The sequence below is a fragment of the Sus scrofa genome, chromosome 9 (genome assembly GCF_054392235.1).
Source record: "Sus scrofa isolate SSC_HxYL_T2T_F1_AM1 chromosome 9, Sscrofa_HxYL_maternal_Yorkshire_Landrace_v2.0, whole genome shotgun sequence".
Lineage (NCBI taxonomy): Eukaryota > Metazoa > Chordata > Mammalia > Artiodactyla > Suidae > Sus > Sus scrofa.
Window position 1 is genome coordinate 31,270,974 of NC_139391.1, and position 24,516 is coordinate 31,295,489.

The window sequence follows — 24,516 nt, forward strand, 5'->3', positions numbered from 1 at the left end:
AAATTTTTAGAAATGTGTAATTTTCAAAGAAGGAATCAGGAAGAAATAGAAAATATGAACAGACTAATTACCAATAATGAAATTGAATCAGTAATTAAAAAAAAAACAAACTCCCAGCAAACAGAAGTCCAATAACAGATGGCCTCACAGGTGAAGTCTACCAAAAATTTAAAGAAAAATTAACATCTGTATGTCTCAAAAAATTCCAGAAATTTGCAGAGGAAGGAATGCTTTTGAACTCATTCTAGAAGGCCAGCATCCCCTTGATACCAAAACTACACAAAAATATCACACACAAAATTTACAGGCCAATATCATTTATGAATGTAGATGCACAAATCCTCAACAAAAAAAATAGCAAATTGAATTTGACAATACATTAAAAGGATTATAAACAGTGATCAAATGATACTTAGCCCAGGGATGCAAGGATGGTTCAGTATCCACGAATTAATGTGATATATCACCTTAACAAACTGAAGAATAAAAATCACCTGATCATCTCCATAAATACAGAAAAAGCTTCTGACAGAATTCAACATTTATGATGAAAATTCAATAAAGTGGGTATAAAGGAAATATACCTCAACATGATAAAGGCCATGTTTCATAATCCCACAGCTAAGAGCATACTCAATGAGGAAAGTTGAAAGAGTTTTCTTTAAAATCAGTAATAGGACAATAATGCCCATTCTCCTCACTTTTATTCAACATAGTTTTGGAAGTTCTAGCCATAGCAATCAGAGAAAAAGAAATAAAAGGAATTCAAATTGGAAAGGAATTTTTTTGCAAATGACAGGATATTTTATAGAGAAAATTCTAAAGACACTACTGATAAACTATTAGAACTCACCAATGAATTCACTAATGCTGAAAGATACAAAATTAACACAGAAATCTGTCACATTTCTAAATGCTAACAGCAAACTATCAGAAAGAAAAACCAAGAAAACAATCCCATTTACCATTGCATAAAAAAGAATAAAATCTAAGGAGGTAAAAGACCTATAGTTGGAAAACTATAAGACACTGATGCAATAAACTGAACACAACACAAACAAATAGAAAGATACATTATGCTTATAGTTTGAAAAAATTAATATTGGTGAAATGATCATACTATCCAAGTCAGTCTGCATATTCAGTGCAAACCCTATCAAAATATCAAAGCCATTTTTTCCAGAACTGGAACAAATAATTGTAAAAAGTGTACAGAAACACAAAAGATTCTTAATAGCAAAACAATCTTAAGAAAGAAGAACCAAGTTGGCAGTATCATGATCCTCGATTTCAACCTATGATATAAAACTCCAGTAATCAAAACAGTATGGTACTGGCACAAAAGCAGATGCTGAGCTCAATGGAACAGAACACAGATCCCATAAATGAATTCACATGTATATGATCAATCAATCTACAACAAAGAATGCAAGAGTATACAATGTGGAAAAGACAACCTCTTAAATATGAGGTGTTGGGAAAATTGAACAGCTACATGAAAAATAATCCAACTAGTATACTTTATCACACCATACACAAAAAAACCCTCAAAATGAATTAAAAAATTAACTGTAAGACCTCAAAATATAAAATTCCTAGAACAAAACATAGGCAGGGATCTTTGACCCCATACTTAGAAATATATACATATATTTTTGATCCAGTTTCCTCAGACAAGGAAAACAAAAACAAAAATTAAAAATAGGAATAAATCTTAACTAAAAAGCCTTTGCACAGTGAAGAAAACTATCAACAAAACAAAAAGGCTGCTTACTGAATAGGAGAAGATATTTGCAAATGATGCTTATGATAAGGAGTTATAAGCCAAAATATGCAAAGAATGTATACAACTCAACATTAAAAAAACAAGCCAGTTAAACAATGGGCAGAGAACAAGAATAGACATTTTTCCGTGGAAGATATGTATATGGCCAATAGGCACGTGAAAAGATGTTCAGCATCTCTAGTCATCAAGGAAATGCAAATCAAAAGTACAAGAGACATCGCCTCAGACCTGTCAAAATGGATATCATCAAAAAACAGCAAATAATTGTTGGTGAAGAAGTAGAGAAAATGGAATCCTTGCATGCTGTTGGTGGGAATATAAATCAGTGTTGCTACCATGGAAAACAGTTGGAGGGTCCTCAAAGAATTAAAAATAAAATTACCACATGATTCAGCAATTCCTGAGTTTTAACCAAAGAAATGAAGACAATAGTTTGAAAAAAAAATGTACCCTTATGTTTAGTGCAGCATTATTTACAGTAGTTGAGATATAGAAGCAATCTAAGTGCCCATCTATAGATTAATGGATAAAGAAGATATGAAATATAAAAATATATGTTTGTGTGCGTATATAAAAGAATAGTGCTCAGCCTGAAAAAAAAAAAAAGAATAAAAGAATGAAATCTTGCCATCTGTGACAACATGGGTGGATCTAAAGTGAATTATGCTAAGAGAAATAAGTCAGAGAAAGACAAGTACCATATTATTTCACTTATGTGTGGAATCTTAAAAAAATAAAAACAATGAACATACCTAGTCATAGCTACAGAGAACAAACAGATGATTGTCAGAAGGGAGAGGAGTGGAGTGATGAAATAAAGTGAGGGAGATTAAGAGGTACAAACTGAAAACAATCTGCCAGGAGGAAAGACACTTTAACCATATCTTATGGATTTCATACAATAGCAATATTATCTCTCTCTTTTTCTTTTTTAATGGCCACATCTGTGGCATATGGAAATTCCTAGGGATTGAATCTGAGCAATGCCAGATCCCTCAACTTACTGCATGGGATGGGGGATCAAACCCAAACGCCTGCAGGTGGATTCTTAACTCACTGTGCCCCTGAGCGGCTCCAGTCGGATTTAACCCACTAACCTCCTGTGCCACAGCAGGAACTCTTACTATCTTTTTCTTAATTAAGTAATTTTCTCTGTTGTAATTTTGAAAGCTTATATATGTACATATTAAATATATTATTATTATATAATAATAATATTAGAAGGCTAATATAGAATTATTTATATCAAATGAAATTGAATTTACAAATTAATTTTCTGAAGCTATTTAGGTTATGTTAGGAAGAAAAAGCAGAGTAGTTATTCAGTAAATGGACATGTATTATTTCAACCTGTGCTAATGCTGCCTCAATACTTGGAAGAAGCAATGCCTCTAAGACTTCTTACTAAACAAATTCCAGTGCTCTTTATGGAGAGAGTCTAGCCACTTACTGTAAAGTGGATAAAACAACAAGAGATACTTCACTTTGCTTATAAAATGTTTTAAATAATCAAAATATCATCATTGCTATTTTTTTTTTTACACAGGGAGAGTCCTGGATGTAATGCAACAATGCGTTTCTTCTAAACATCAATAGTTGAATTTATTTAAAATAATTAATGTGTATAAACTTGTGAATATTCCATATGAATTTTGTGGTTGAGATATGAAATAACCCTGCCTTTAATGCTTAAACTTTTACAGCATACCCACACTGGGTTGAGAAACTGAATGATACTCAGTTAGACAGCGGAAGCCCTCTCCGATGGGAATGTAAAGCTACTGGAAAACCCAGACCCACATACCGCTGGCTGAAAAATGGAGTACCCCTCTTGCTTCAGGTACTGTTGGTAACCTTAGCCTGTTCCAGAGTAATTTTAGCAGGATTTCACACAGGACAAACTATCCTCCTTTAGTCTCATTGAAGTATTGTAATAGATCTGGGATGAGAAAAAAAAAATGTAAACAAAAATTTCATTTTATTTTAATCACCTCATTACTTTTTTGAGTGATACATCATTTCTTCATATTTTATTCAATCCTGTAAATGTGTAGGAAAATATCAGTCGTTGTCATAGATTCATTGCCAGTTCTAACAGACTTTTAGACATCATCTAGCTTATCGCTGTCACTTTGCACATGGAAGTAAAGTGACTTGCCTGAGATCACATATCTAATAAGAGATGGTCTTTTTAGGAATGAGGGCAAAGAGAAAAAATATATCCCTATTTATGGACAAAAGGGAAGGAAAGTGTATAAAGATGAAATTCCAGTTTCTGCACAGGTCCTGCTGTTATCAAAGTGTCTCTTGTCTGTCATTTGCCCTTTTGGAGCTTCTGTTTGCTCCTTTGTACAATGAAGAGGTTGGATCAGCTCATCCCCACAGTCACGTCTATTTCCACATTCCCTTATTCTAAAAGTAGTTGGGCCAAAACAAAACACAGTCACACAAAAGACAGACAAACAAAACAAAACAAAACAAACAAAAAAAAACAATGGAGCTGTTAATGAAAGCTTGGAGGCAGGGAGTGGGAAGCCCTAGACACTGGTTCACTGCCTCTTCTCATTCTCCTGGGGAATATCAGGTAAAGCTCAAGAAGGGACTGTGCTAGTTATGTTTTCTACTTCCCGCTCCAAGTAAAGTCAATTCCACTGGCAGATAATAGTCTGCTAATTGAAATGAATTTATTTTTAAAATGATGTCAAATTACTCAGCATCTTTGTTGATAAATAATAAAAGCACCACTCACTAAAATGAAAAAGCATAACTTGCTTGGTATTAAGTAGCTGAGACACCTGGTTGTTTCACAACATTTTAAATTTAAAATTCATTTTCAAAATGCACTCTGGACGTCCATCTTCCTCGTTTTGCACATGCTCAATTTTTCTCCCTCTGTATTGTCTCACCTGATAATAAAGTTTACATTTTCCGACCAATAGTTTTATACAGACTCCAGTCGAAGGGTTGTCTTCTATTTGTGTTACTGTGTTGGGAAATGCGAGATCAGGCAAATTTCTGACCAGATCAATATAGTAAAGAGACTCTTGTTATCATCTGGGCTATATTTAACCTTGATCCCATGTATCTACAATCTCAGTCCTTTCTACCATTTGAACTCCTGCTTCTCCTTTGTAAAAAGAATTCAAATAAAAGCATTACCTGATGATTGTTCTTCACAAGCTTAACCAATATACCAAAACAAAAGCAGATGTTAAACATAGCCCAAAGTGAAACTTAGGAGAATAACTACAAGAAAATATAGTTATAATTTCTTTTCTGAGCAAGAAATAGTTATATTTTATATGACATGTTATCTTAGAATAATGAACTGTAAATTTGTATTCATAATAATGTCAAATAATGTTTAACTGCGTTAATCAGAGGCTTTTTTGTTCTTGGTCTAGGAGAAAGTAACAGTAAAATCTGTATGATTCGTTCACTTTCTATATCTATTTTTTTATTCCATTACAGAGTAGGATTGAGATGGTTAATGGAGTATTGATGATCCACAATGTGAATCAGTCAGATGCTGGAATGTATCAGTGTTTGGCTGAAAATAAATATGGAGCCATTTATGCAAGTGCTGAGCTGAAGATTCTAGGTATGCAATTTCTAAGTAAATAGGAAAAAAAGTATTGCTTCTTTTCATGCTCTAATTTTTACAATACTGAAAGTTTATGATGTGATTGTAAAAACCTCTTTTATAGCTTGAAAAGAAATACTATGTCTTGCTGACTTGTATTGTTTTAAACTTTAGGAGACAAGTTTACATTGTGTACAGTTTGTCTCATAACTTTTTAAGAAGACTTTCTCTAATTTTAGTTGTAATCTTAACAGGTTTACACAATGTCTTTTCTGTGGCATTTCAAAAAAAAAAAATAGGAAATGTATGTTAACTTTCAAGGAAGAATGCCTTAAGGGTATGGAATCAGAAGGTAGGTTTTCAACAGCCTCTGCCTGCTCCCATAGCAATGCTTAATATTTTCCCAAGCAGTTCCTACCTATCAGTAGGTAAGTGTCTTTGACAAGGCAAGATTCCCAAGTAAAGCACCTCTCATAAAGGGACATAAACCATGATCATTCTTAACATGTTGATATAAACCTTCCTAAGGTCAGGCCCAGCAGTCTATAGGATTATGCCCTTGATGAGAATATAACCAGGGCTCTATCACTACTTCACTATTTACTACAGGAAAAATTCAACTCAGGGGAATAGGCTACCCAGAGTGAGCATATTTAGGTACTGGAATGCATTTTACTTTTCCCCCACTCTCATGATTTTCTAAGGTTTGAATCTGGGGTGATTATAATACAAAGAAAATGACACAAGTGATCTCAAGGCACCATCTCCCAAAAGAAGACAGGAGCCAAAGTGTGCTTTGTGTTTTCCACTGACCCAAAGCACAACATTAACAGAAGCACTCAGGATCTCAGGAATCTGGAAATGTATCATTCACATATCAGCTAAATATAAATCAACTTGTTGAATTATAAATGTTTGCATTTGAAATCTCTTCATGTTATAACAAATTCATCCAAGATAGATATAGGAGTCCACGTTTCAATCTCTTATATCCTAAGCAATCAGATAGTAATATACTTTCTTGTCAGCTCACACTCCAACATTTCTGATTCAGCCTTCATCCACTTAACAGTTCACCCAGAAACATTCTCAAATGCATCCTCTTCTGATTCATTAAACATATTTTCAAAATTACCTTTTATAAGATATATTCCCAGTAGGCAACCAAAAATGTTACCGGCAATCTTCTTATAAATTTCTTTTTTCCTTAAACTTCTTAATCCATCTCAATTGCATACTTATTTTTTTATGTTGCATATATATATCTTCAGTGTTGTTATGCTATGCATTATACTGCTATATGATGGACATAAAACACATAAAATATTCATTAAATTGTCAAATTGGTATAAATGAATCAGATACAGCAGACTTGTATACATATCTGCTAGGTTCTCCTTTAAATTCAAAGCTTAAAAAAAAAAAATTGGGGAGTTCCCATTGTGGCGCAGTGGTTAACGAATTCGACTAGGAACCATGAGGTTGCGGGGTTCGATCCCTGGCCTTGCTCATTGGGTTAAGGATCCAGCATTGCCATGAGCTGTGGTGTAGTTTGCAGATGCAGCTTGGATCCCGCGTTGCTGTGGCTCTGGTGTAGGCTGATGGCTACAGCTCCAATTAGACTCCGAAACTGGGAATCCATATGCCGTGGGAGCGGCCCTAGAAAAGGCAAAAAGACAAAAAAAAAAAAAAAAAAAAAATTGTTTTGATTTCTGTGTAATGTGATCTTTTAGTCTAATATTCCCAACCACAGCTACCCATTGGAATTATCTGGGAACTTTTAGTCAAAACTGTGTTAATAAAAATCTAGTAAGAACAATGAATGTTCATCCTAGGTGAATAATCGTAACCAAAAAAAATTTTTTAATTGAAATTTGAATATTCAACTTCTTAAAAATATTTCTTTAAAAACTACATTTAATTTTGTATAGTATTAAAATACAATATACATTAAGTCTCATAATATTAAAATACAATATACATTAAGTCATTGGATGACAATGGATTGACCTCTCTACAGGTAATCTCCATTTTTTTCGTAGGTATCCCAAAGTAGACTTTCGGTGTCTAGCTCCTTTACCATTTGCCCAAAGGTGCTCATTAGTCTTTCACAATTAAAGTTGATTATCATATTTAAAGCATGTCATTCTTTGAAACAGTCTTTGTCAGTGGGGAAAGACTTTTAGGTACTGGAATGCATTTTACTTTTCCCCTGCTAATGTATGGAATCACCTGCTAATGCAAAGAACAGCCAATAAGATATTTATTAATGAATAATAAATTGAAATTTAAGTTTGTGCCCTTTACATGTGTAGATATACTGTGATTTTTATTAGACATGTATTCCAAAGATAAAACTGCAAAATCTTGATGAATCATCCATTAGAGATTATTGTCATTGCTTCTGATAGAACTAATGTTTCCTTCTTCATAGCTTCAGCTCCCACTTTTGCGCTGAATCAACTGAAGAAAACAATCATTGTTACCAAAGGCCAAGAAGTTGTCATAGAGTGCAAACCCCAAGGCTCTCCAAAACCAACCATCTCTTGGAAGAAGGGAGACAAAGCAGTTAGAGAAAATAAAAGGTTAGAAGTCTATCTCATTAATTCAAACTCTTAACAGCAGATGATATACACAAAGTATCAAAGAGTCTGGCCAAAACTGTGAGGCATATTTTATTAATTGATTAAACTATGGTTTTTGTCTACATAGTGACTAAAAAAGAATCAAGTGGTTTAAAAAGAAAGTGCTGTCTCAATATGGTCAGACTTCTTTGTTTTTGTGGTGTTTTACCACCACGTAGGAATTTCAGTAGGTTATGAAGAAAGTAAACAGTTCCATTAAGTTATTTTTTGTTTTCATTTTGAGTCTGCAGATTTGGGTATCAACAAATTATCTATGATAATTCTTAAAAGTTGGGTTCTAATTTCAATGTTAATATTAAAAATAAGATGAGCGTATTCCACATTTTCTGCATAATCACTTTATGACAGAATACTTCCAAATGAAATTTATGCCTAAATTTACCTTTTTGTTTTCAATCATATTGATGCAAAAGGCTACAGAATCACCTCAGCAAGCAAATGAGAAATATGCAGTGGATTATTTAATGTGTAAAAATGTGGCTTTGGTACATAGAGCCCAAGGAGTACAAGTGGGGGAAAATGATGAAAGGATCAAATGCTGCATGAGAGTTTATGGGTGGCAAATTCAAAAGTCCCGCACTTTACCGATCATTATCATACGGTGTTACAAATGGCAATTTAACTTTAACAAAATATTAGTATCCCTAATATCTGTATCCCTAAATTGATGTTTTTTGTCCATCAGACCCAGACCTCCTTTTCTTGGCCTCTATTCCTGGCATGGTCATTCTCACCAATCTCACCTACTCCTAGTTCAATATCTTTGGGATAGTTTCTGTTCTAGCAGGCTGAATAGTTACTTGTTCCATGATCGGAATGATAGGCTGTGTGAATATATATGTAAAGGAATATCCATGGGGTGATAGTGGAGATAGAGAAGCTTTTTGAAGATTTTTAAACTATGTTTTTATTTTTTTTATTTTAAGGAATCTCCAGGTTTTGCCCCATTGCTTTTAAAGATCACCAGCACATGTCTACTTAAGTTCCTTTATCAATCATGTCCATTTTCATACTAAAACTAATTCTCTCCAGGAGTATACTAAGACATGAAACAGTCCATGGGGATTTTCTCCTCTAGTATACTTTCATTCAGAATGTTCTGCTCATCAAACTCATATTAGATTTTCACTTCAGCTCATTATTTCCATTACTTGGCCATTAACTTTTGTTAAAATATAATCACCCAGAGGCACTCCAGCAGTGCACAAATATTAAGCCTTCATTATTCCATGTTCATTTCCTGTACTTTTTGTGGACAAAGACACTCTCAGCTGAAATGAAGAATAATTTTGGGTAAAGTCACAATTTATCTTTTTTCCTTTCCATCTGCATATATATAAACTCTTATGGAAATGCATAGGATATGCCATATATGTTTTTTAAATTATTCACAGTTATTGAAATAAGTACTCATTTTCATTTCTAGACTGAGGCGGGAGGGGTACCAGTTACAGAGATAATGGTCTATAATTCAAATGGGTGTTAAAGAAATCCTGCATCTCAAAATATAAAAAGTATCCTATGGAGGGGCAGTATTATAGTGTAATTTTTCTTTTATGGGACTATAATCTAAGCAAAGTCTTGTCCAAAATCCCTTGTAATAATCCCCTACTCACCAAAGGAGATTCAGAACAGTGAAGTTTCCAACTTGCTCATTTAACAAGCACAGAAAATTGCACTTGAAGTACCCATTAGTTGACTTCTAGTGGGAATTCATGTTGTGTTTATTAGGCAACAATGATCAGGCTCACATACTGACTCACAGACATATGGAAAAATATATTCTTAGTGTAAGCCCTAAAGGAAACTGTTACAGAGGGGAAAACAGGGTCTTCTTTCTTTTTCTAAGGAAGGAGAGGAATTCATGGGTATAATTAGGGTCTTGTTTCTGCCCCTTTATTTCCATCTACATGCTGTGTCTGTTAATGAGCAAGCTGTTTTGTTGTTTCCTCTGTGACAATGTCTTTTACAAATTAAGAACATAAAACAATACAGACCCTAGGTATCTTATTTTTTTAGGGTATAAGAAATTGTATAATGAGGGAAAATGAACATTCATATATCAAGAATATATCAGTTGACTTCCTTTGTAAATTAAAATCTATACTTTCAAAGGAAGTAAAATATTCAAGATAATAATATTTATCTAGGGGAAGAGAAGGTTGATAGCTGACTTCATAAGATTTAATACCTGTGAACTGCTTACAATATACAATTTATTATCACTCAGGGATGATAACTTGCAATTCCATAGATCCACTGAGCTTAAAGGGTTGAGGAAGAAATGGCCTTACATTCATTATGATGGGGTTAGGATGCTGACGTCCTGGTTTCAAAAGCAGACTGCACAAGATGACCTCTGATTAACCTTCTCTTTAACGTGTTAGCAAAACATTAAGGAGAAAAAAGTATCAAGCCATAGGAGCAATGGAAATTAATGAATATAGATGAACAAAGTTTTGACTTCTAGGAGGAACCATGCCTTGAAGTAAAAATGGGCTCATTTAAGAAACTATCAATGACAGTTCAAGCCCAGACCTCTGAAACCAGAACTCAATCCACATAAGAAACCAATGAGGAATCATCCACTAACCTCTGTACCCATACTATTAAATTAAGAAATTGGGCCTCACTGTAAAGATTGACTTGAATCCCTCAACTGTACAGAAGCTACTCTTTAAGAAGCTACTCTTTACAGAAGCTACTCTTTACAGAAGCTACTCTTTAAGGTGGCAAGGTATTTCTCTAGTCTACCCCATCAGTACCAATGCAGGATAAGTTTGGAGGTTATGAATCCATCAACTGGATGAGAAAAGACATAAAGCTGAGGATTTGAAGTGGTTCATAAATTTTAAAAAAATTAGTAAATAATGATATAGAGTAAAAATAATGAAATCAATGGATTATTGCAGTCAGAAGGAGTATAGACTCTTGCATATTCTCCAGGAATCAGTTTACCTAGAAACTGGAAACTCATAAGGACGAGAGTATGGGAATCAATGACCATCATGCCTCCATCTAGTTGAGCTACATTGGAGCCTTGGTGAACTTGGGCAGCTGACTGGTGTCAAGATCAATGTTTGACGAAGGGACTCAGGCATTGATAGAAATATTAAAAGGGGCCAAGGGAAACTAAGAACATTACCAATAGACAAAACCAGGCCTGTGAACATAGGAACAGAAAAGTGTAAAAAGCATAGAAAACTGTAAAGCATAAAGGCTAAATAATAGTCATAAGTATGGGGACAAAAAGTTAAAACAACAAATGTAAAAAGCATAGCCTATGTAAAGAGGTATAACATAAGTAAATGAGTTTTATATGTATGTATATATGTGTCTGTCTATCTATCTATCATCTATCTACCTATCTATATATGCAGTGGGCTTCCCAGTTTTTCAGATTATCTCTAAGAGATAGATTATGGATAATTTTAATTTTGTGCTTTCCTATCTTTTACAAATTGTATTTCTTTATTATATACCATGTTTCTAATTTATATACTGGTAAGTAAACTTAATGTAGACACTAAAAACTTGTAGGAGGAACTTTATTAAATTCACATGTTTCTAATCATGTAATTCAAATAGTTCAGATTTGATCTGAACATATAAAAAAGCAAGAACCTTCTCATCCATCCTGCTATAGTTTTTACATCTCCAAGGAGAGAATCTGCTTGGTTTTTAAAATAATTCAAATAGTTTGCCCTTGTCTTTTAGAGATGTATTATAGAAAAATTGATGTTATTAGCCTCAGAGATTCACTTTTAGTCCAATTTGAATAGATCTCTCTCTTATTCTACTGTCCTTTCAATCAACAGACCAATTGAGCAAACCTTCAATTAACAGAAAATTAGATTTTTTTCTATAATTTAAGTATATGGTTAACCATTCTTCTCTAGGTTTCCTTTTTTGTTTGTTTTGTTTTGTTTTGTTTTGTTTTTTACCAATTCTTACAATTAGGCACTTAAAACCTCTAGAGTACCAAACATCCTAAATTGTGTTTTTCATTTCCCTCTACTCTCCCCCTCATATAAACTATGCTCTCTGCTATTGACAGAAGAATCATCTCAAAGCATAGCTTTAAGCACATTGTCATCTATCTGCTAAAATTACTGAGCTCAATCTTCTACTGAATACAGTAGTAATTCATGAGTATATTTGAGGTTCTGTGTATTTTTCCACATTTATTCATTAATCCATGTAACATATTAAGTTGAACTCTATGAAAGTTTTATTATTGTCAGTTCAAAATGAGTGAAGAGCAAGAATTTTGTATAGTTCTAATACTGCTAAACACCTATATACTATAATGCTTGATGCCAGGAATGGAGTTGTGAAGAAAATATACAGTGTATCTACCACTGTGGAGTTCAGAGTCTATGCCTCATTCAGCTATCAACTGTTCAACTGTCTTTCACTCTTCATGTATCTCTAACCATTTCTTTCCTCCCCCTTCAAAAACCACCCTCCAAAGTACTTTATCTTCAAGTTACACTGGATTCACAATTCCTCCAAACAGGCTCTTCATTATCTCACCTTTAAACTTTACGTAAACTTTCCCTTTCTCCTTCCTCCCCTTTCTTGTATCATGCTGGTCAGCCCAAATAACACTTGAAATTCTAACTGAAAAGTATTCTCTTTTTATTCTTTCTTACTGTTGCAAATGCTCAAGCAGATACAGTTTTGAAGAAGCTGTAGTTAGTAACAAGTTAGATAAATGATTCATGACAACTTTCAACTTAGTTCCCAGTATGTGCCAATTCACAAGCCTCTGATTTACATATTGTCATCCCTGACATACAGATTTTGAAACTTAAAGAGATTAAGAGACTTATTCAAGGTCATCTGTCATGAAGCTGAGCTTTAAAAATCAAGTCTGGTAGCTAGTCAATGATTCTATGATAATCTGAATAATCAGATTTTCTAGCAATGATGTTTCATTTCAGTCTACATGGAGCATGGTGATGGAATTCCTTCTTAGCGTTCATGATGCTTCTGATAAGGATTAAGCTTCCCTATCTATATTGAAAATTTGCATAACCAACTTCATAGGCAGTTTTCACACACACACAATTCACTCGCTCTCTCTCTCTCTCTCACAAATATTCAGAAAATCTTCCATGTAAAGAACTAAATTTGAATCTAATTTTCCTTCCAACATAAGTGATGAAGCCAAACTGAAAGCTAAGAGACACAGTGGTCAAAATTTTATCTTGCTTTTATTTTTTTTTCTTTATCCATCTTACTTTATAGTAAGCTAGACCACATAGGTATTGATTGACAGTCCAGTTGTAAGAAATATTTTTTGTCCTTTACTTTCAGGGACACATTGATCAATTGGTCAAATAGTAGACACAGTAATTCTCAAGATGCCATTATTGTGATGTTCCTGGGCTGTGCTTTACTATTTTCCCCTTTGTAGATCTCCACTGTTGTGAGGATTATCCCCTGATTCTAAGCTTAGTTTTCCTAGACAGTGAATCACTCCAAATAATTCAAATTTATTGAGTAACAGTGTTCTCACACCATGATAAATAGTTGAATAGGAATGGAAAATCAAAAGAATTCTCACATTTTCAAATTATTCCATTTTCAACAGTATATTTAGATAATATAAAAGTGATAATAAATATTCAAATTAATGGCATCCATTTAAAGACAGAAGGTATGCATTAAGAAAGGCTCAAATTATGTATCCCTAATATTTCCCAAATTTAAGATCACAGAAAATCTAAAAGTTTCTTTTCAAAGACCTTCAAAATTTTTTTTCCTGATTTCACTATTAGTTTGTTTCATTTCCACTTCTTTAAAAAGTGTTAAATATAACAAAACATACATCAGTTCCCAAGTGGTGGTAACACTGAGAAGTCAGTTAATTTAAGCTGTAAATGACAACAGAATAATTCTGGCTCCATTGTGCTAGGAACTCCTCCAGTTTGTGGCTTTGCATCTCTAGCTAATTACCAGTTTAGCAAATAGTTCATAAATTCTACTTCTAATTATGGTTCATTTACCCCAGTTACTATAAATTGCTGCACAAGTTGCCTGGTTATACTCTCCACATAGGCGCAACTTGAACAAATCATTAATTGTGTAAAGACTTTTCTCTTCCAAAAGCCCCCCAGACTACAACTTTCAGCTTAATTTGTCCTTAATACAAACAACATCTAAAATACTTGGGAATTCAAGCATCTAAGTACATGCTTCTGACTGATCCTGCTACCTCCCCAAGTGACTCTTCAGTGAATGTAAAATAGTGAAGAGAGAAGGTTCTCAGGATGTTTAGAAAAAAAAAGTATTTTATGATGGACATTTTTAACTTCCTCTGAGAATTACATAGTCACTTCTTTTCAGTTTTTGCATAAATCATGATCTAATTTAACTGCGGTTGATTCATAATGGGAATTAGCAGGCTGGTTACAAATTAGGGCATAGACACAATAACCTTGACAAAAATGAAAAACAACCTGAAGATCATTTCTTTAAAATATTTCCTAGACACATGCTATCTTTAGCATGTTTGCTTCTCTGCTAAAATAACAGAATTATTATGAGATTAGATAGATAAATAGATAGATAGATAGGAAAATATAAGATGACCACTGTGTTTTTAGTTATATCTAGAGCGTTCAGGATATCAATTTGTTTTTATTGCTCTCTCTTTTCAGTTGTAAATGGTAGCTCCACTTCTTTCCCAAATCCCATATTGCCTAGATACTATTCTATTTAAATCAATTTATTTTATTGATAAGAAAACTTTATTCAGTATATACTGAATGTAAGCCACTATGTCAATTCTTACCAAAATAAGAGAGAATCCCATTCCTCAAGGTGGGACCTGTCTAAAGAGCAATAAAACTAACACATAGATAACTATAACACAGGATACTAAAAATAATAATAACATAGAATTATTAACACAGAATTCTTAATAGATATCACTTAGGTGTTATTAACAAGATAATTAAGATAATAAAAATAACTACCTTTTTTGAGAATTGGCTCTTTGCTACATGCATTACTTAATATCAATCCTCAAAACAGTAACATTGTAAGGAACATATAATTAACCTCATTTAAAATAAGGTAATTGAGTCACAGAGAAATACCTACTGTCACACACATAGCAAGCTACAGAGTCAGAAAGTAAGTCCAGTTCTCTTTGGATCCAAACCACTAATTGGTGTATTCCATCTTATAAAAACACTTTTGAGAGTTAAGAAAAGGAGAAAAACAACCTGAAGATCATTTCTGTAAAAGATAACCTAGGCACATGTTATCTTTAGCATGTCTGCTTCTCTACTAAAATAACAGAGTTAATGGAGGATGAAGAGGAAAAGAATGAAAGATGAGGGAAAACTTGTTGGATGAACTGCCTTTTGAAATAGTCCTTAAGTAAGATTTGAAGCATAAATGTAGAATGTATTTTAGAAGGAGAGTTCAGAATTTGCAAAAACATGGTCATGAATCTAGCACACTTTCATGAAAAGTAAATATTATTGTTTGGCTAAGGAATAGATTATGTGTAAAAATGTAAATAAGCAGGAAAGATTGACTAGCTGAGGACAACTTGAGGAGAACTGGGAAAGACAAATCGAGTCCCTGCTTAATTTAGTAGCCAAAGGGTAATCTTTGAAAGACAATTCACATCTATTTTGGAGCACTTACTTTTATTGTAATTTTTTAAAACTATAAAGTTTTCTATAACACAAAAATATACCCCAAATATTGCACCATTCTTCCTAAAAGAAAAAAAAAAAGAAAATGACTCAAATATAAAATATACAAATAAATGTTATTTAAATGTCTTGTTTTTATCAGTGAGCTAACAAGAAAGTCAAGAGGAAATTCTAGGGCCAAGATCTGAGCTTACCCTGGAGGTAAAGTCATGTGCCCAAGCTGGCTTTTACTTCAAGGGCATTTACTGACCTTGATTTTTATATGTTGCTAAGCCTAGGGGGAAGATAGTGCCCAGATCATGCCCCCTGTAAGACTGGCTCACAAATAGCTACTCGTGTAAAGTAAAAGTGACCTTGATATTAATTAACTCAAAAATTCACAAGGAAAATTATCTCTCATGTCTCATATTCTGAATGGAGTGAGGAAATCTTCCACTTAGGTTTTGTAATCATCGGTCACTATCCCTAAGGTATGCTATCTGGGTGACCCGAAGAATTCAAATGTAAGAATTCAAGGTTTAGTTAAGGTTGACCCCAACGTGAAGTGAACCCGCACATGTAAGGTACAACAAAAAATGAAAGGTAACGAAAGTATCCATGTATAGGCAGTTTTTGTCTTATATTGCCATATAAACAATAATATTTTTTAATGTCACAAAATAAGAAAATCATCAAAAACTCAAAGCCATAACATGAGAAGGTATTTGGAGTTAAAGTGTTCCAGGATACTTGAATTATTGGAAAGAGGTGAATGTATTAATTAATTTTGAATTAGCTAAGTATAGGCACATATAATTTTGTAGTACCATGAATAAGAGGATTCAAATAAAGTGTGCAGTTTCCAAGCTAGTTGAGTAAATAAGTGTAATAAAAAAAAAGATTAATTAGGAGTTCCCACTGTGGCACAGTAGGTTAAGAAGTGTGGCAGTGGCTGGGTTCCTTACAGAGGCAGGGGTTCAATCCCCAGCCCAGCACAGTGTGGGTTAAAAGATCTAGTGTTGCTGAACCTGTGGCCTAGATCACAGCTGCAGCTCATATTCAATCCCTGGCCCAAGAACTTCCATATGTGTGGGTGCAAGCATAGAAAAAAATGACCAAATGATGAATAGAGTAAATATACATGCATACATACATACATACATACATACATACATACATACATACATACAGCAAATGAGGGACATATAGAAAGAATGAAATAATTTTGTAAAAGAAACCCAAACATCAGAAATTACTATAAATATTGAACTAAAATAAATATCTAGCAATCATCTGTTTACAAGAGATATGCTTAAAGCCTAAGGAAATAGGAAACTTGTAGGTTAAAGAGTAGGAAGAATTTACCAGTTATATGCTAAATTACCAGAAGACTTGATTAGCTATAAAAATACCGTAAAAATAAATTATAAAAGAAGTGTAAAGGTGGTCACTATATAATAAAAGATTAATCAAGCAAGCAACAATTTAAAAATCTTAATCTCTTATGAGCTTCAAAATATGCAAAACATAGCTTAACTATTCTATAAGAAAAAAGTAGGTGAATCATAAGAGAATTTAATATATATCCCTTGTATTTCAGACCTGAGAGGGAAATTTATGTCTAAAATGCTTATATTAAAAAAGAAGAAAGCTGAAAATGAAAGAGTTAAGCATCTATCTTAGGTTAGAAAAAGAACTTGAAACTAGAGGAAGTAATGAGAAATTAATAAAAGCAAAAATTAAACTATAAACAAGTATCAAATATAGTTGAAGGATTGATAAAATATTGGTCCTTTTAAAAGATGGAGAAAATTGGCACATTCCTAGTGATTAAGAACATGAGAAAGGATATAAAAATTTAAGGGAAAAACTGAAAACATAAGCATAAATTCTGCAGACAAATTACAAAGGTAGTAATAATATGAGGAATAACGTAATGTCAACAGGTTGACTACTTTACAAAATGGAGAAATAAAACATAATTTCCCAAACTTACTCAAGAAAAACTGGAAAATCCAAAATAGTCCATTAATGATTATATTAGTAGTTAAAAACCTTCACACACACACTCTCTTCCCCTCTCTCTCTCCAGGCCTTTTACCAAAAAGTTCTACCAGACAGAGAATCAGTGTTCCAATCTTACATAGCTGTTTCATGGTATAGAATAGGAAGAAAATAACCTAACTGACAAGGAGAATATGAGAAATAAAAGTACAAATCAGTCCCTCTCATTAGCATAGATATAAAAGTTCTAAACAAAGTATTTGCAAATATAAAACAACAGAATCTAAAAAATGTACTGCATGACCAAATTGGGTTTCACATAGGAAACCAAGTTGGTTTGGCATAGGAAAATCAGTTAATACAATTTACCACATTAAAGATTAAACAAGAAAAATCATAAGGCCATCTCAATAGAGCAGAGAAAGCATTTGATAAAATATGCATATTTATGATTAAAAAAAAAAAAATCTCGAGTTCCCATCTTGGCACAGTGGAAATGAATCCAGCTGGGAACTATGGGGTTGCAGGTTTGGTCCCTGGCCTCGCTCAATCGGTTAAGGATCCGGCGTTGTCATGAACTGTGGTGTGGGTTGCAGATGCGGCTCAGACATGATGTTGCTGTGGCTGTGGTGTAGGCTGGCAGATGTAGCTCCGATTCGAACCCTAGCCTGGGAGCCTCCATGTGCTGCAAGTGCAGCCCTAAAAAGCAAAAAGAAAGAAAGAAAGAAAGAAATCTCTTAGTACCTAGAGGGAGGTGGGGAAACATTCTGAACCTTTAAAGATATCAATCAATCAATAAACAAAGAATGGAAAAATATTAGAAGTGCCCCTTTCGAGACTGGAAACTAAACAAGAGATTGTGCCGTAGCCATTTCAATTCAACATTTTTTAAGAGGTCCCAACCAGCAAGGAAAGACAAGAAAAGTATGAGGGATGGGAAGTAAAATCAAAACTTTCATTATTAGCAAAAGATTTAATCATACACATACTTCAAAATAATACATAGAAAAAAATATGTGAATTGTTTACAGCGGGTTTCTCAGTGCAAAACAGCACATAAATAAATTTGCATTCCTATACACCAAAACAAAAAGAGTGAGAAATTTTCAGTGGCATCAAAGAAGTGACTTCTAAATAGGAGGTCTTGGAATTGTTCAGAGAAGGACAAATAGCATTCTGGGATTAATAATATTCTACTTTTAAAAAATATACTAAGTTAAAATTTATAATTTATCTACAAATAATCACTTTTCTCAAAATATACTATACCTAAGGCCCTGGAAGCTGCTTGCTTATTCCCTCTTTTCTGATACTAGAAGAGCATTTTAAGTGTCATTTTCTCTAAGGGTTTTTTTGAGAGAAACTCCTGTTTTATAACCCATGCAAAGCAGTTACAAAGACAACAAGTGGCTTAAGTTTGCAATTTTCCCATAGCAATTTAAAGACTTTTTGTACTCTTCATCACAGTGTACCCTGGCAGCGTCACTGGACTGAGCTGACTAATAACAACGATTTACCAAACACCCATTGTGTCTCAAGCAGTATCACTTAATACTTTATAGCTGTTATTTCTTTTAAAGGTGCTTTCTATGTGTTGTGGGATGTGTGTTATGTCCCAAGTAAATAGAAATGGAATAAGAGCAGACAGTGTGAAAATGTCTGAGTATAGATCTTATTATTGTATTGTCTGTGCTTCTATAGAAAAATATATGAATTATTTATGGTTTATCTATAAATTCGTTTTTGTACTCCTAGTCCCTCTGCTGAAATGGATCATTCTGTATACAGTTGTCCTTGGGTATCAGAGGGGGGTTGGTTCCAGGACCAAATTCTTTATATGAAATGGTGTGTAAAATCCACCCTCCATTTTCTGTGGGTTCCGTATCCATGGATTCAACCAACTCTGGATCAGTTTTCCAAGAATACCCCAGAAGATACAGGGGGCCAGCTGTATATGCATATTTTGAAGCTTTTTCTTTAACACCTATTGTAAGATCCTGGTTGACTTAACACATTTTAAAATTCACTTAAAAAATTAAGAATTGAAATAGCATTTAGGAAATCTTTGCCCTCATTTCATGATAGTTCTTGGTAAGTAAATAAACAAACATAAAAAATGACTTACCTATTTGTTAGATGTTTGGTTGGACACCAAATTTTCGTATATTCATTATTTGTTGATATAACACTTATTTAAAGAAAAAAACTAAATAGAAGTGAGCATCACCACTTACTAGTTGTGTGATTTGAGCAATAATAATAATAACTGATAACATTTATTATGAGTTTCCAGCAGGACAGGAATGTCTGAAGGCATTACATATATTAGCCCATTTATTCCCCTCAAGTTGGCTTTTGAATTCTTCCCATTTTACAGACAGAGAAATCGAGCTATAGAAGAGTGAAATTATTTAACCACTGTCCCCTATTTAGGATAAAAGTAGAACTTAACAGCAGGTCACTTGAGACCTTGTAATGAGCAGACTGCTGCCTTCTTTTTTCCCCGCCTCTCCTCACTCCCATTCCTCTTAATCATAAAGTCCAGCCCCACGGTCCTTCTGCCTAGTCTGTGAAAGTACTAGACTCATCCCTGCCCCAGTATGGCACCTCCTATTTCCTTAGTTTGAAACACTGTTGCTCCAGAGTGTAGGAGCATTTTTGTCTCCTGGATAGCTTTGTCTTGGGCTGAATGTTACGGTCTTAGAGGCATTCTTCACCCCCTATCTATAATAGAATCTCCATCTCTATTATCCTCTCATATCGTCTCATCTTGTGTTCTTCAGCTCACTTACCACGTTTGGAAATATTTTCCTTTGGTTATTTTCTATTTACTCAATTGTTATCTGTCTCCCTCCCTGGAATAAAATCTCTGCGAGCCAGGGGCTGTGTTTGTCTTTTATTCAGTAACCTTAGAGCCTAGAATGGTGCTCTGCACAGTGTAGAAACTAATAAATACTTTTAAGTAAATCTGTTGGAACAACACAGGTGCCCAAATGCTCTTCAGGTCTTACCTTTTATGTCTCCATGATGCAGCTTACCCAATGTGAATGAAGATGATGATACTTCTAAGCTAAATTATTAAAGATATCATGAGGATTTCAGATGGTAACATCATTTAACCCTCTGAATTTCTTTGAAGAAAGACATTATAATAAAGGAAGTGATAGTGTTATGACATTTTATTTGATTGGCATACAGATCTGAGGAGTCTCTCATACGGTAAAATTAAAATAGCGTAGAATTCAATTAGAAAATTGTAAGAAGAAGGGTCAGTTCCTTTTGTTTATTTAAGAAAATTAACTAAATGGACTTGGATTTCCAAGGGAGTGTCTTTCCTGTTAGTTTAAAATCTGATTCCTTGGTCAACCCAGTTTTCACAACTATCTCTGAATTAAAAGCAGCAGCCATGAGGTGTGAGTTTTCTCATCTCTACCTCATTTACCCAGTGAAGCATCTGCAAAGCCTCTGTGGGTGGCTTAAACGATAATATTCAGAAAAGCAGTCTTGGAAGCAAACACCCAGCTGTATTTAAGGCCTGCATTTTCCTGGTGAATGTGTCTCCAGGGGTGTACCTTTCTGGTGCCCAGACTTTTAAGCACCATCCGTATTAAGCACAAATCAGAACACTTTTCACAAACCACTTAATGCTGTTTAAAACCCACAAGTAAATCATTTTAACTAAACACTTTGATAGAGCTTTGCTCTGCAAACTGTCCCTATCTGGTTTTAAACACTATTATAAAATTGTTTTAAAAATTTAGAGGGTGGCATACCACATTAGAGCTGTTATTTCTGTATAAATCATGTGTGTAGAATAGGGCTGTGTTTTTCCCCCATACTGAGATCAACACTTAAAATTTTATGTCATTGTCCTCTGTGAGTGTATGTGTATGCTGGGAGGTGGGGACAGGGGGCCAATATGCATGCATGCACCTGTGCATCAAGATTTTAATGCAGTGATTTCCAGCTTTCTTTTTCTTGAAGTTGGTTAGGGACCTGAGGCTCAAAATGAAACCGGAACAAGTGTGTTCCTTACCATTTGGGCTGTAAATGGCATTATGGCCCACACTCATTCTGACTTTTTCCATCAGGCAGAGTTCTTGGTGTCCACACTTAAATCTGAAGGACGAGGCTCAGTCCCATCCTTCTGTCTTGTTTTATGGGTCATTTGTATGTATGTGAGCCTCTTTAGCAGCGATGTCAGTATCTGCCTCCTTTTCACCCAGTGACCATCTTTGAATTGAGTCCCATTTGATTTGTGGTACTACGAGGTTTAACCAAAGCCCACAGTAATTCCTAGGAGAATAGTAATGGCTCTTTTCTTCCCCCGGTTCATTCTGGCTATTGGCAGCCCTGTGTTCCCTCAGTTTTTTTCCAGACTATAGCTTGTGTTTGGTGATGACTCCTGAAAGTGGCAGGCTTTCAATTGAACACCTCTATTTAAATTATACCTTTTGGGAAAGTATAGATAGTAAAACAAGTCTGGGTTTTCTCATTCTTTCTACAGTCTGTGCAACTGTAAATTAAGTTTGGGGGCACAATTATGTTGTCATGATCATTCCTCAACAATTTTTTTCCCCAAAGTGGTTCAGTCATAAGGATTCTACATGAATCTTACTAGGGATGCAGAAAAATAGACCACTTCCTCTGGAAATTCTGATGCAGCAGAACCAGAGTGGGTCTCATGATCTAGAGCTTTTATTAGGACATAGTTGATTCTCATGAGCAAGCAGGTTTAAGAAACACGGCTGTTCAGGATTAGCATTTCCCCTCAAACGGGGTGAACTGGACAGAGTTTTACTCTCCTAGTTTGTATCAGTAAGCTCCAGTTATGCAATTTATTTATAACTTGTGTCAAATCCTTTTGTGTACATGAAATCAGACATACTTTGGTTTTCTTGAATAATGAGGATTAATTGTATGGTTACACCTGGCAATGAGAAAAAAGCAAGAATCTCTCAAAAGGAAAAAACAAAACAACAACAACAACAACAATAAGACAGGTGGGGGAGGCTTCTAAGAGGTTGAATGAATAGCTGACCTGGATCAGGCATATCTAAAAATGTTACCAGCTATGGTCTGTGGACCTAACTGTAGTGTGCTCCTATTTTGACTGGAATCTTCTTCTTTCTCTACTTCTGCATCTCATTCTTTGTCTTCTTGCTTCTCCTCCCCCCCAAGTGTGTCACTATTCTCACTCCGCTCTGAATCATATACTGAGCACATGACTTTACTCCAGCCTATTTGCCCCTCCCACATCTGCTACATAAATAATCATTTAACTTAAAGTGGCATTTTTGAATCTTAATTTTCTCTTTATTTTTGATTCGTAAAGAATCAGTCTATTTTTTTTATAGTTGCACCCATGGCACATGGAAGTCCCCGGGCTAGGGATCAAATCGAACTGCAGCTGCAACCCACACCACAGCTATGGCAATGCTGGATCTTTAATCCACTTTGCCACAATGGGAACTCCAAGAGTCAGTCTATTTTTAAACACTTTAAAATTTAAATTTAGTTTTATGAAATGTTTGAATTGGAATTATTCTCCTAGTCATTGGAATAAAGATTCCATGGTGAGTTGGGAGGAAGGTAAGGTGGTATGGTGTTCTGGGTTCTGATGTACTTCTCTTGACAAGTGGTGTCCTTCAATTCCAGCTTTCCCAGGATCCACACTAAAGAGAGACAGAGAGAGAGAGAGAGAGATGGAGAGGGGGTGGAGGGCCAGAGGAGAGACAAATGAAATATGAAAATACTCATAGTTCGACTCTGTGTTTGACAACATACTTTTATAAAAATGTATTGTTCACCTTGCATAAATAGAAACCTTAGTATGTGTCAAGTCTTCTATTTGGAAAACAATTTTCATTTAAATCCCTTTTGGTAAATGTATTTTCAAATTAGTGAAGTTAAACAAATATAAAACACTTTCATTTCAGTGACCTGAATATTTCAGCAAAGCATCCATATTGTAGTATGCTTTCTCCAATTTGATTATTAGACGAGGATGTCCCATAAAGAACTAATAAACTTGGAGGATATGAAGTAAAAAGCAGGATTCCAACTTAGAGAATGGATATATATACTCTCAAGTGTTTCTTTCCGAAATTACAAAATGTCTTAATTTGCATTGAGTTTCTAATAAAAGCCCAGAATGTGTTTTGGGGTGTAAACATCTAGAACTCTCGCTTTTCTTTATTTAGTTAGTATTCATAATGTGTTTGGAACCATCTAGTGCACACCCCTATTTAGTTTCCTGGTGTCTAGAAGTGCATGACTAGGGAGTTCTTGTTGTGGCTCTATGGTAACAAACCCAACTAGTATCTACAAAGACATGGGTTCAATACCTAGCCTTGCTCAGTGGGCTGGGGATCTGGTGTTGCCATGAGCTGCGATGTAGGTCTCAGACACAACTCAGCCACGTTGCTGTGGCTGTGGCTGTGGCCGGCAGCTGCAGCTCTGATTAGACCTCTGGCCTAGGTACTACTATCATAGTTAATGTTCATACCACATATGCAAATTTATCTGCATAGGTGATTTCAAATTTGTCTCTCTTTTTAGAGAGCTATTATTTCTTTTAAAAGGGAATTATTGTCTCTTTTTAAAAAATCTGTCATAAATAGGAGGCATTATTTGAATTTTACAAGGTAAGATGTTGTTTGGAGTGGTTTGATAAATGTGGTATTTTTTCAGCACACTTTCACTGCAATTAATAACATAGTCTCAAATTTATGCTCAGACCAGTTTTATATGTGAGCTTTTATGTCTTTAACAGGTTGTATTTCTAATGGCTTCTCAAACCTGTGAGAGAAAAGGATTAGAGAAAACACCAGTTGGATG

At 34.4% G+C, this 24,516-nt stretch overlaps 1 protein-coding gene across 16 annotated transcripts in view; it reads left to right on the forward strand.

The window, feature by feature from the left end:
• The window catches only part of CNTN5 (contactin 5), a 1,211,165-nt gene that overhangs the window by 956,328 nt on the left and 230,321 nt on the right, over positions 1-24,516 (forward strand). For 15 of the 16 annotated variants that reach the window (XR_014815022.1, XR_014815020.1, XR_014815017.1 and 12 more), the window contains 3 exons: positions 3,490-3,626; positions 5,258-5,387; positions 7,804-7,954. Coding sequence is in view for 10 of the 16 variants with exons in the window: in XM_084975741.1 (XP_084831867.1) it covers positions 3,490-3,626; positions 5,258-5,387; positions 7,804-7,954 (418 nt within the window). In the remaining 6 variants the exon portion in view is untranslated. Of the gene's footprint in view, positions 1-3,489; positions 3,627-5,257; positions 5,388-7,803; positions 7,955-19,143; positions 22,654-24,516 lie in introns of those variants that run through there. The other variant, XM_084975750.1, reaches the window with a different exon arrangement.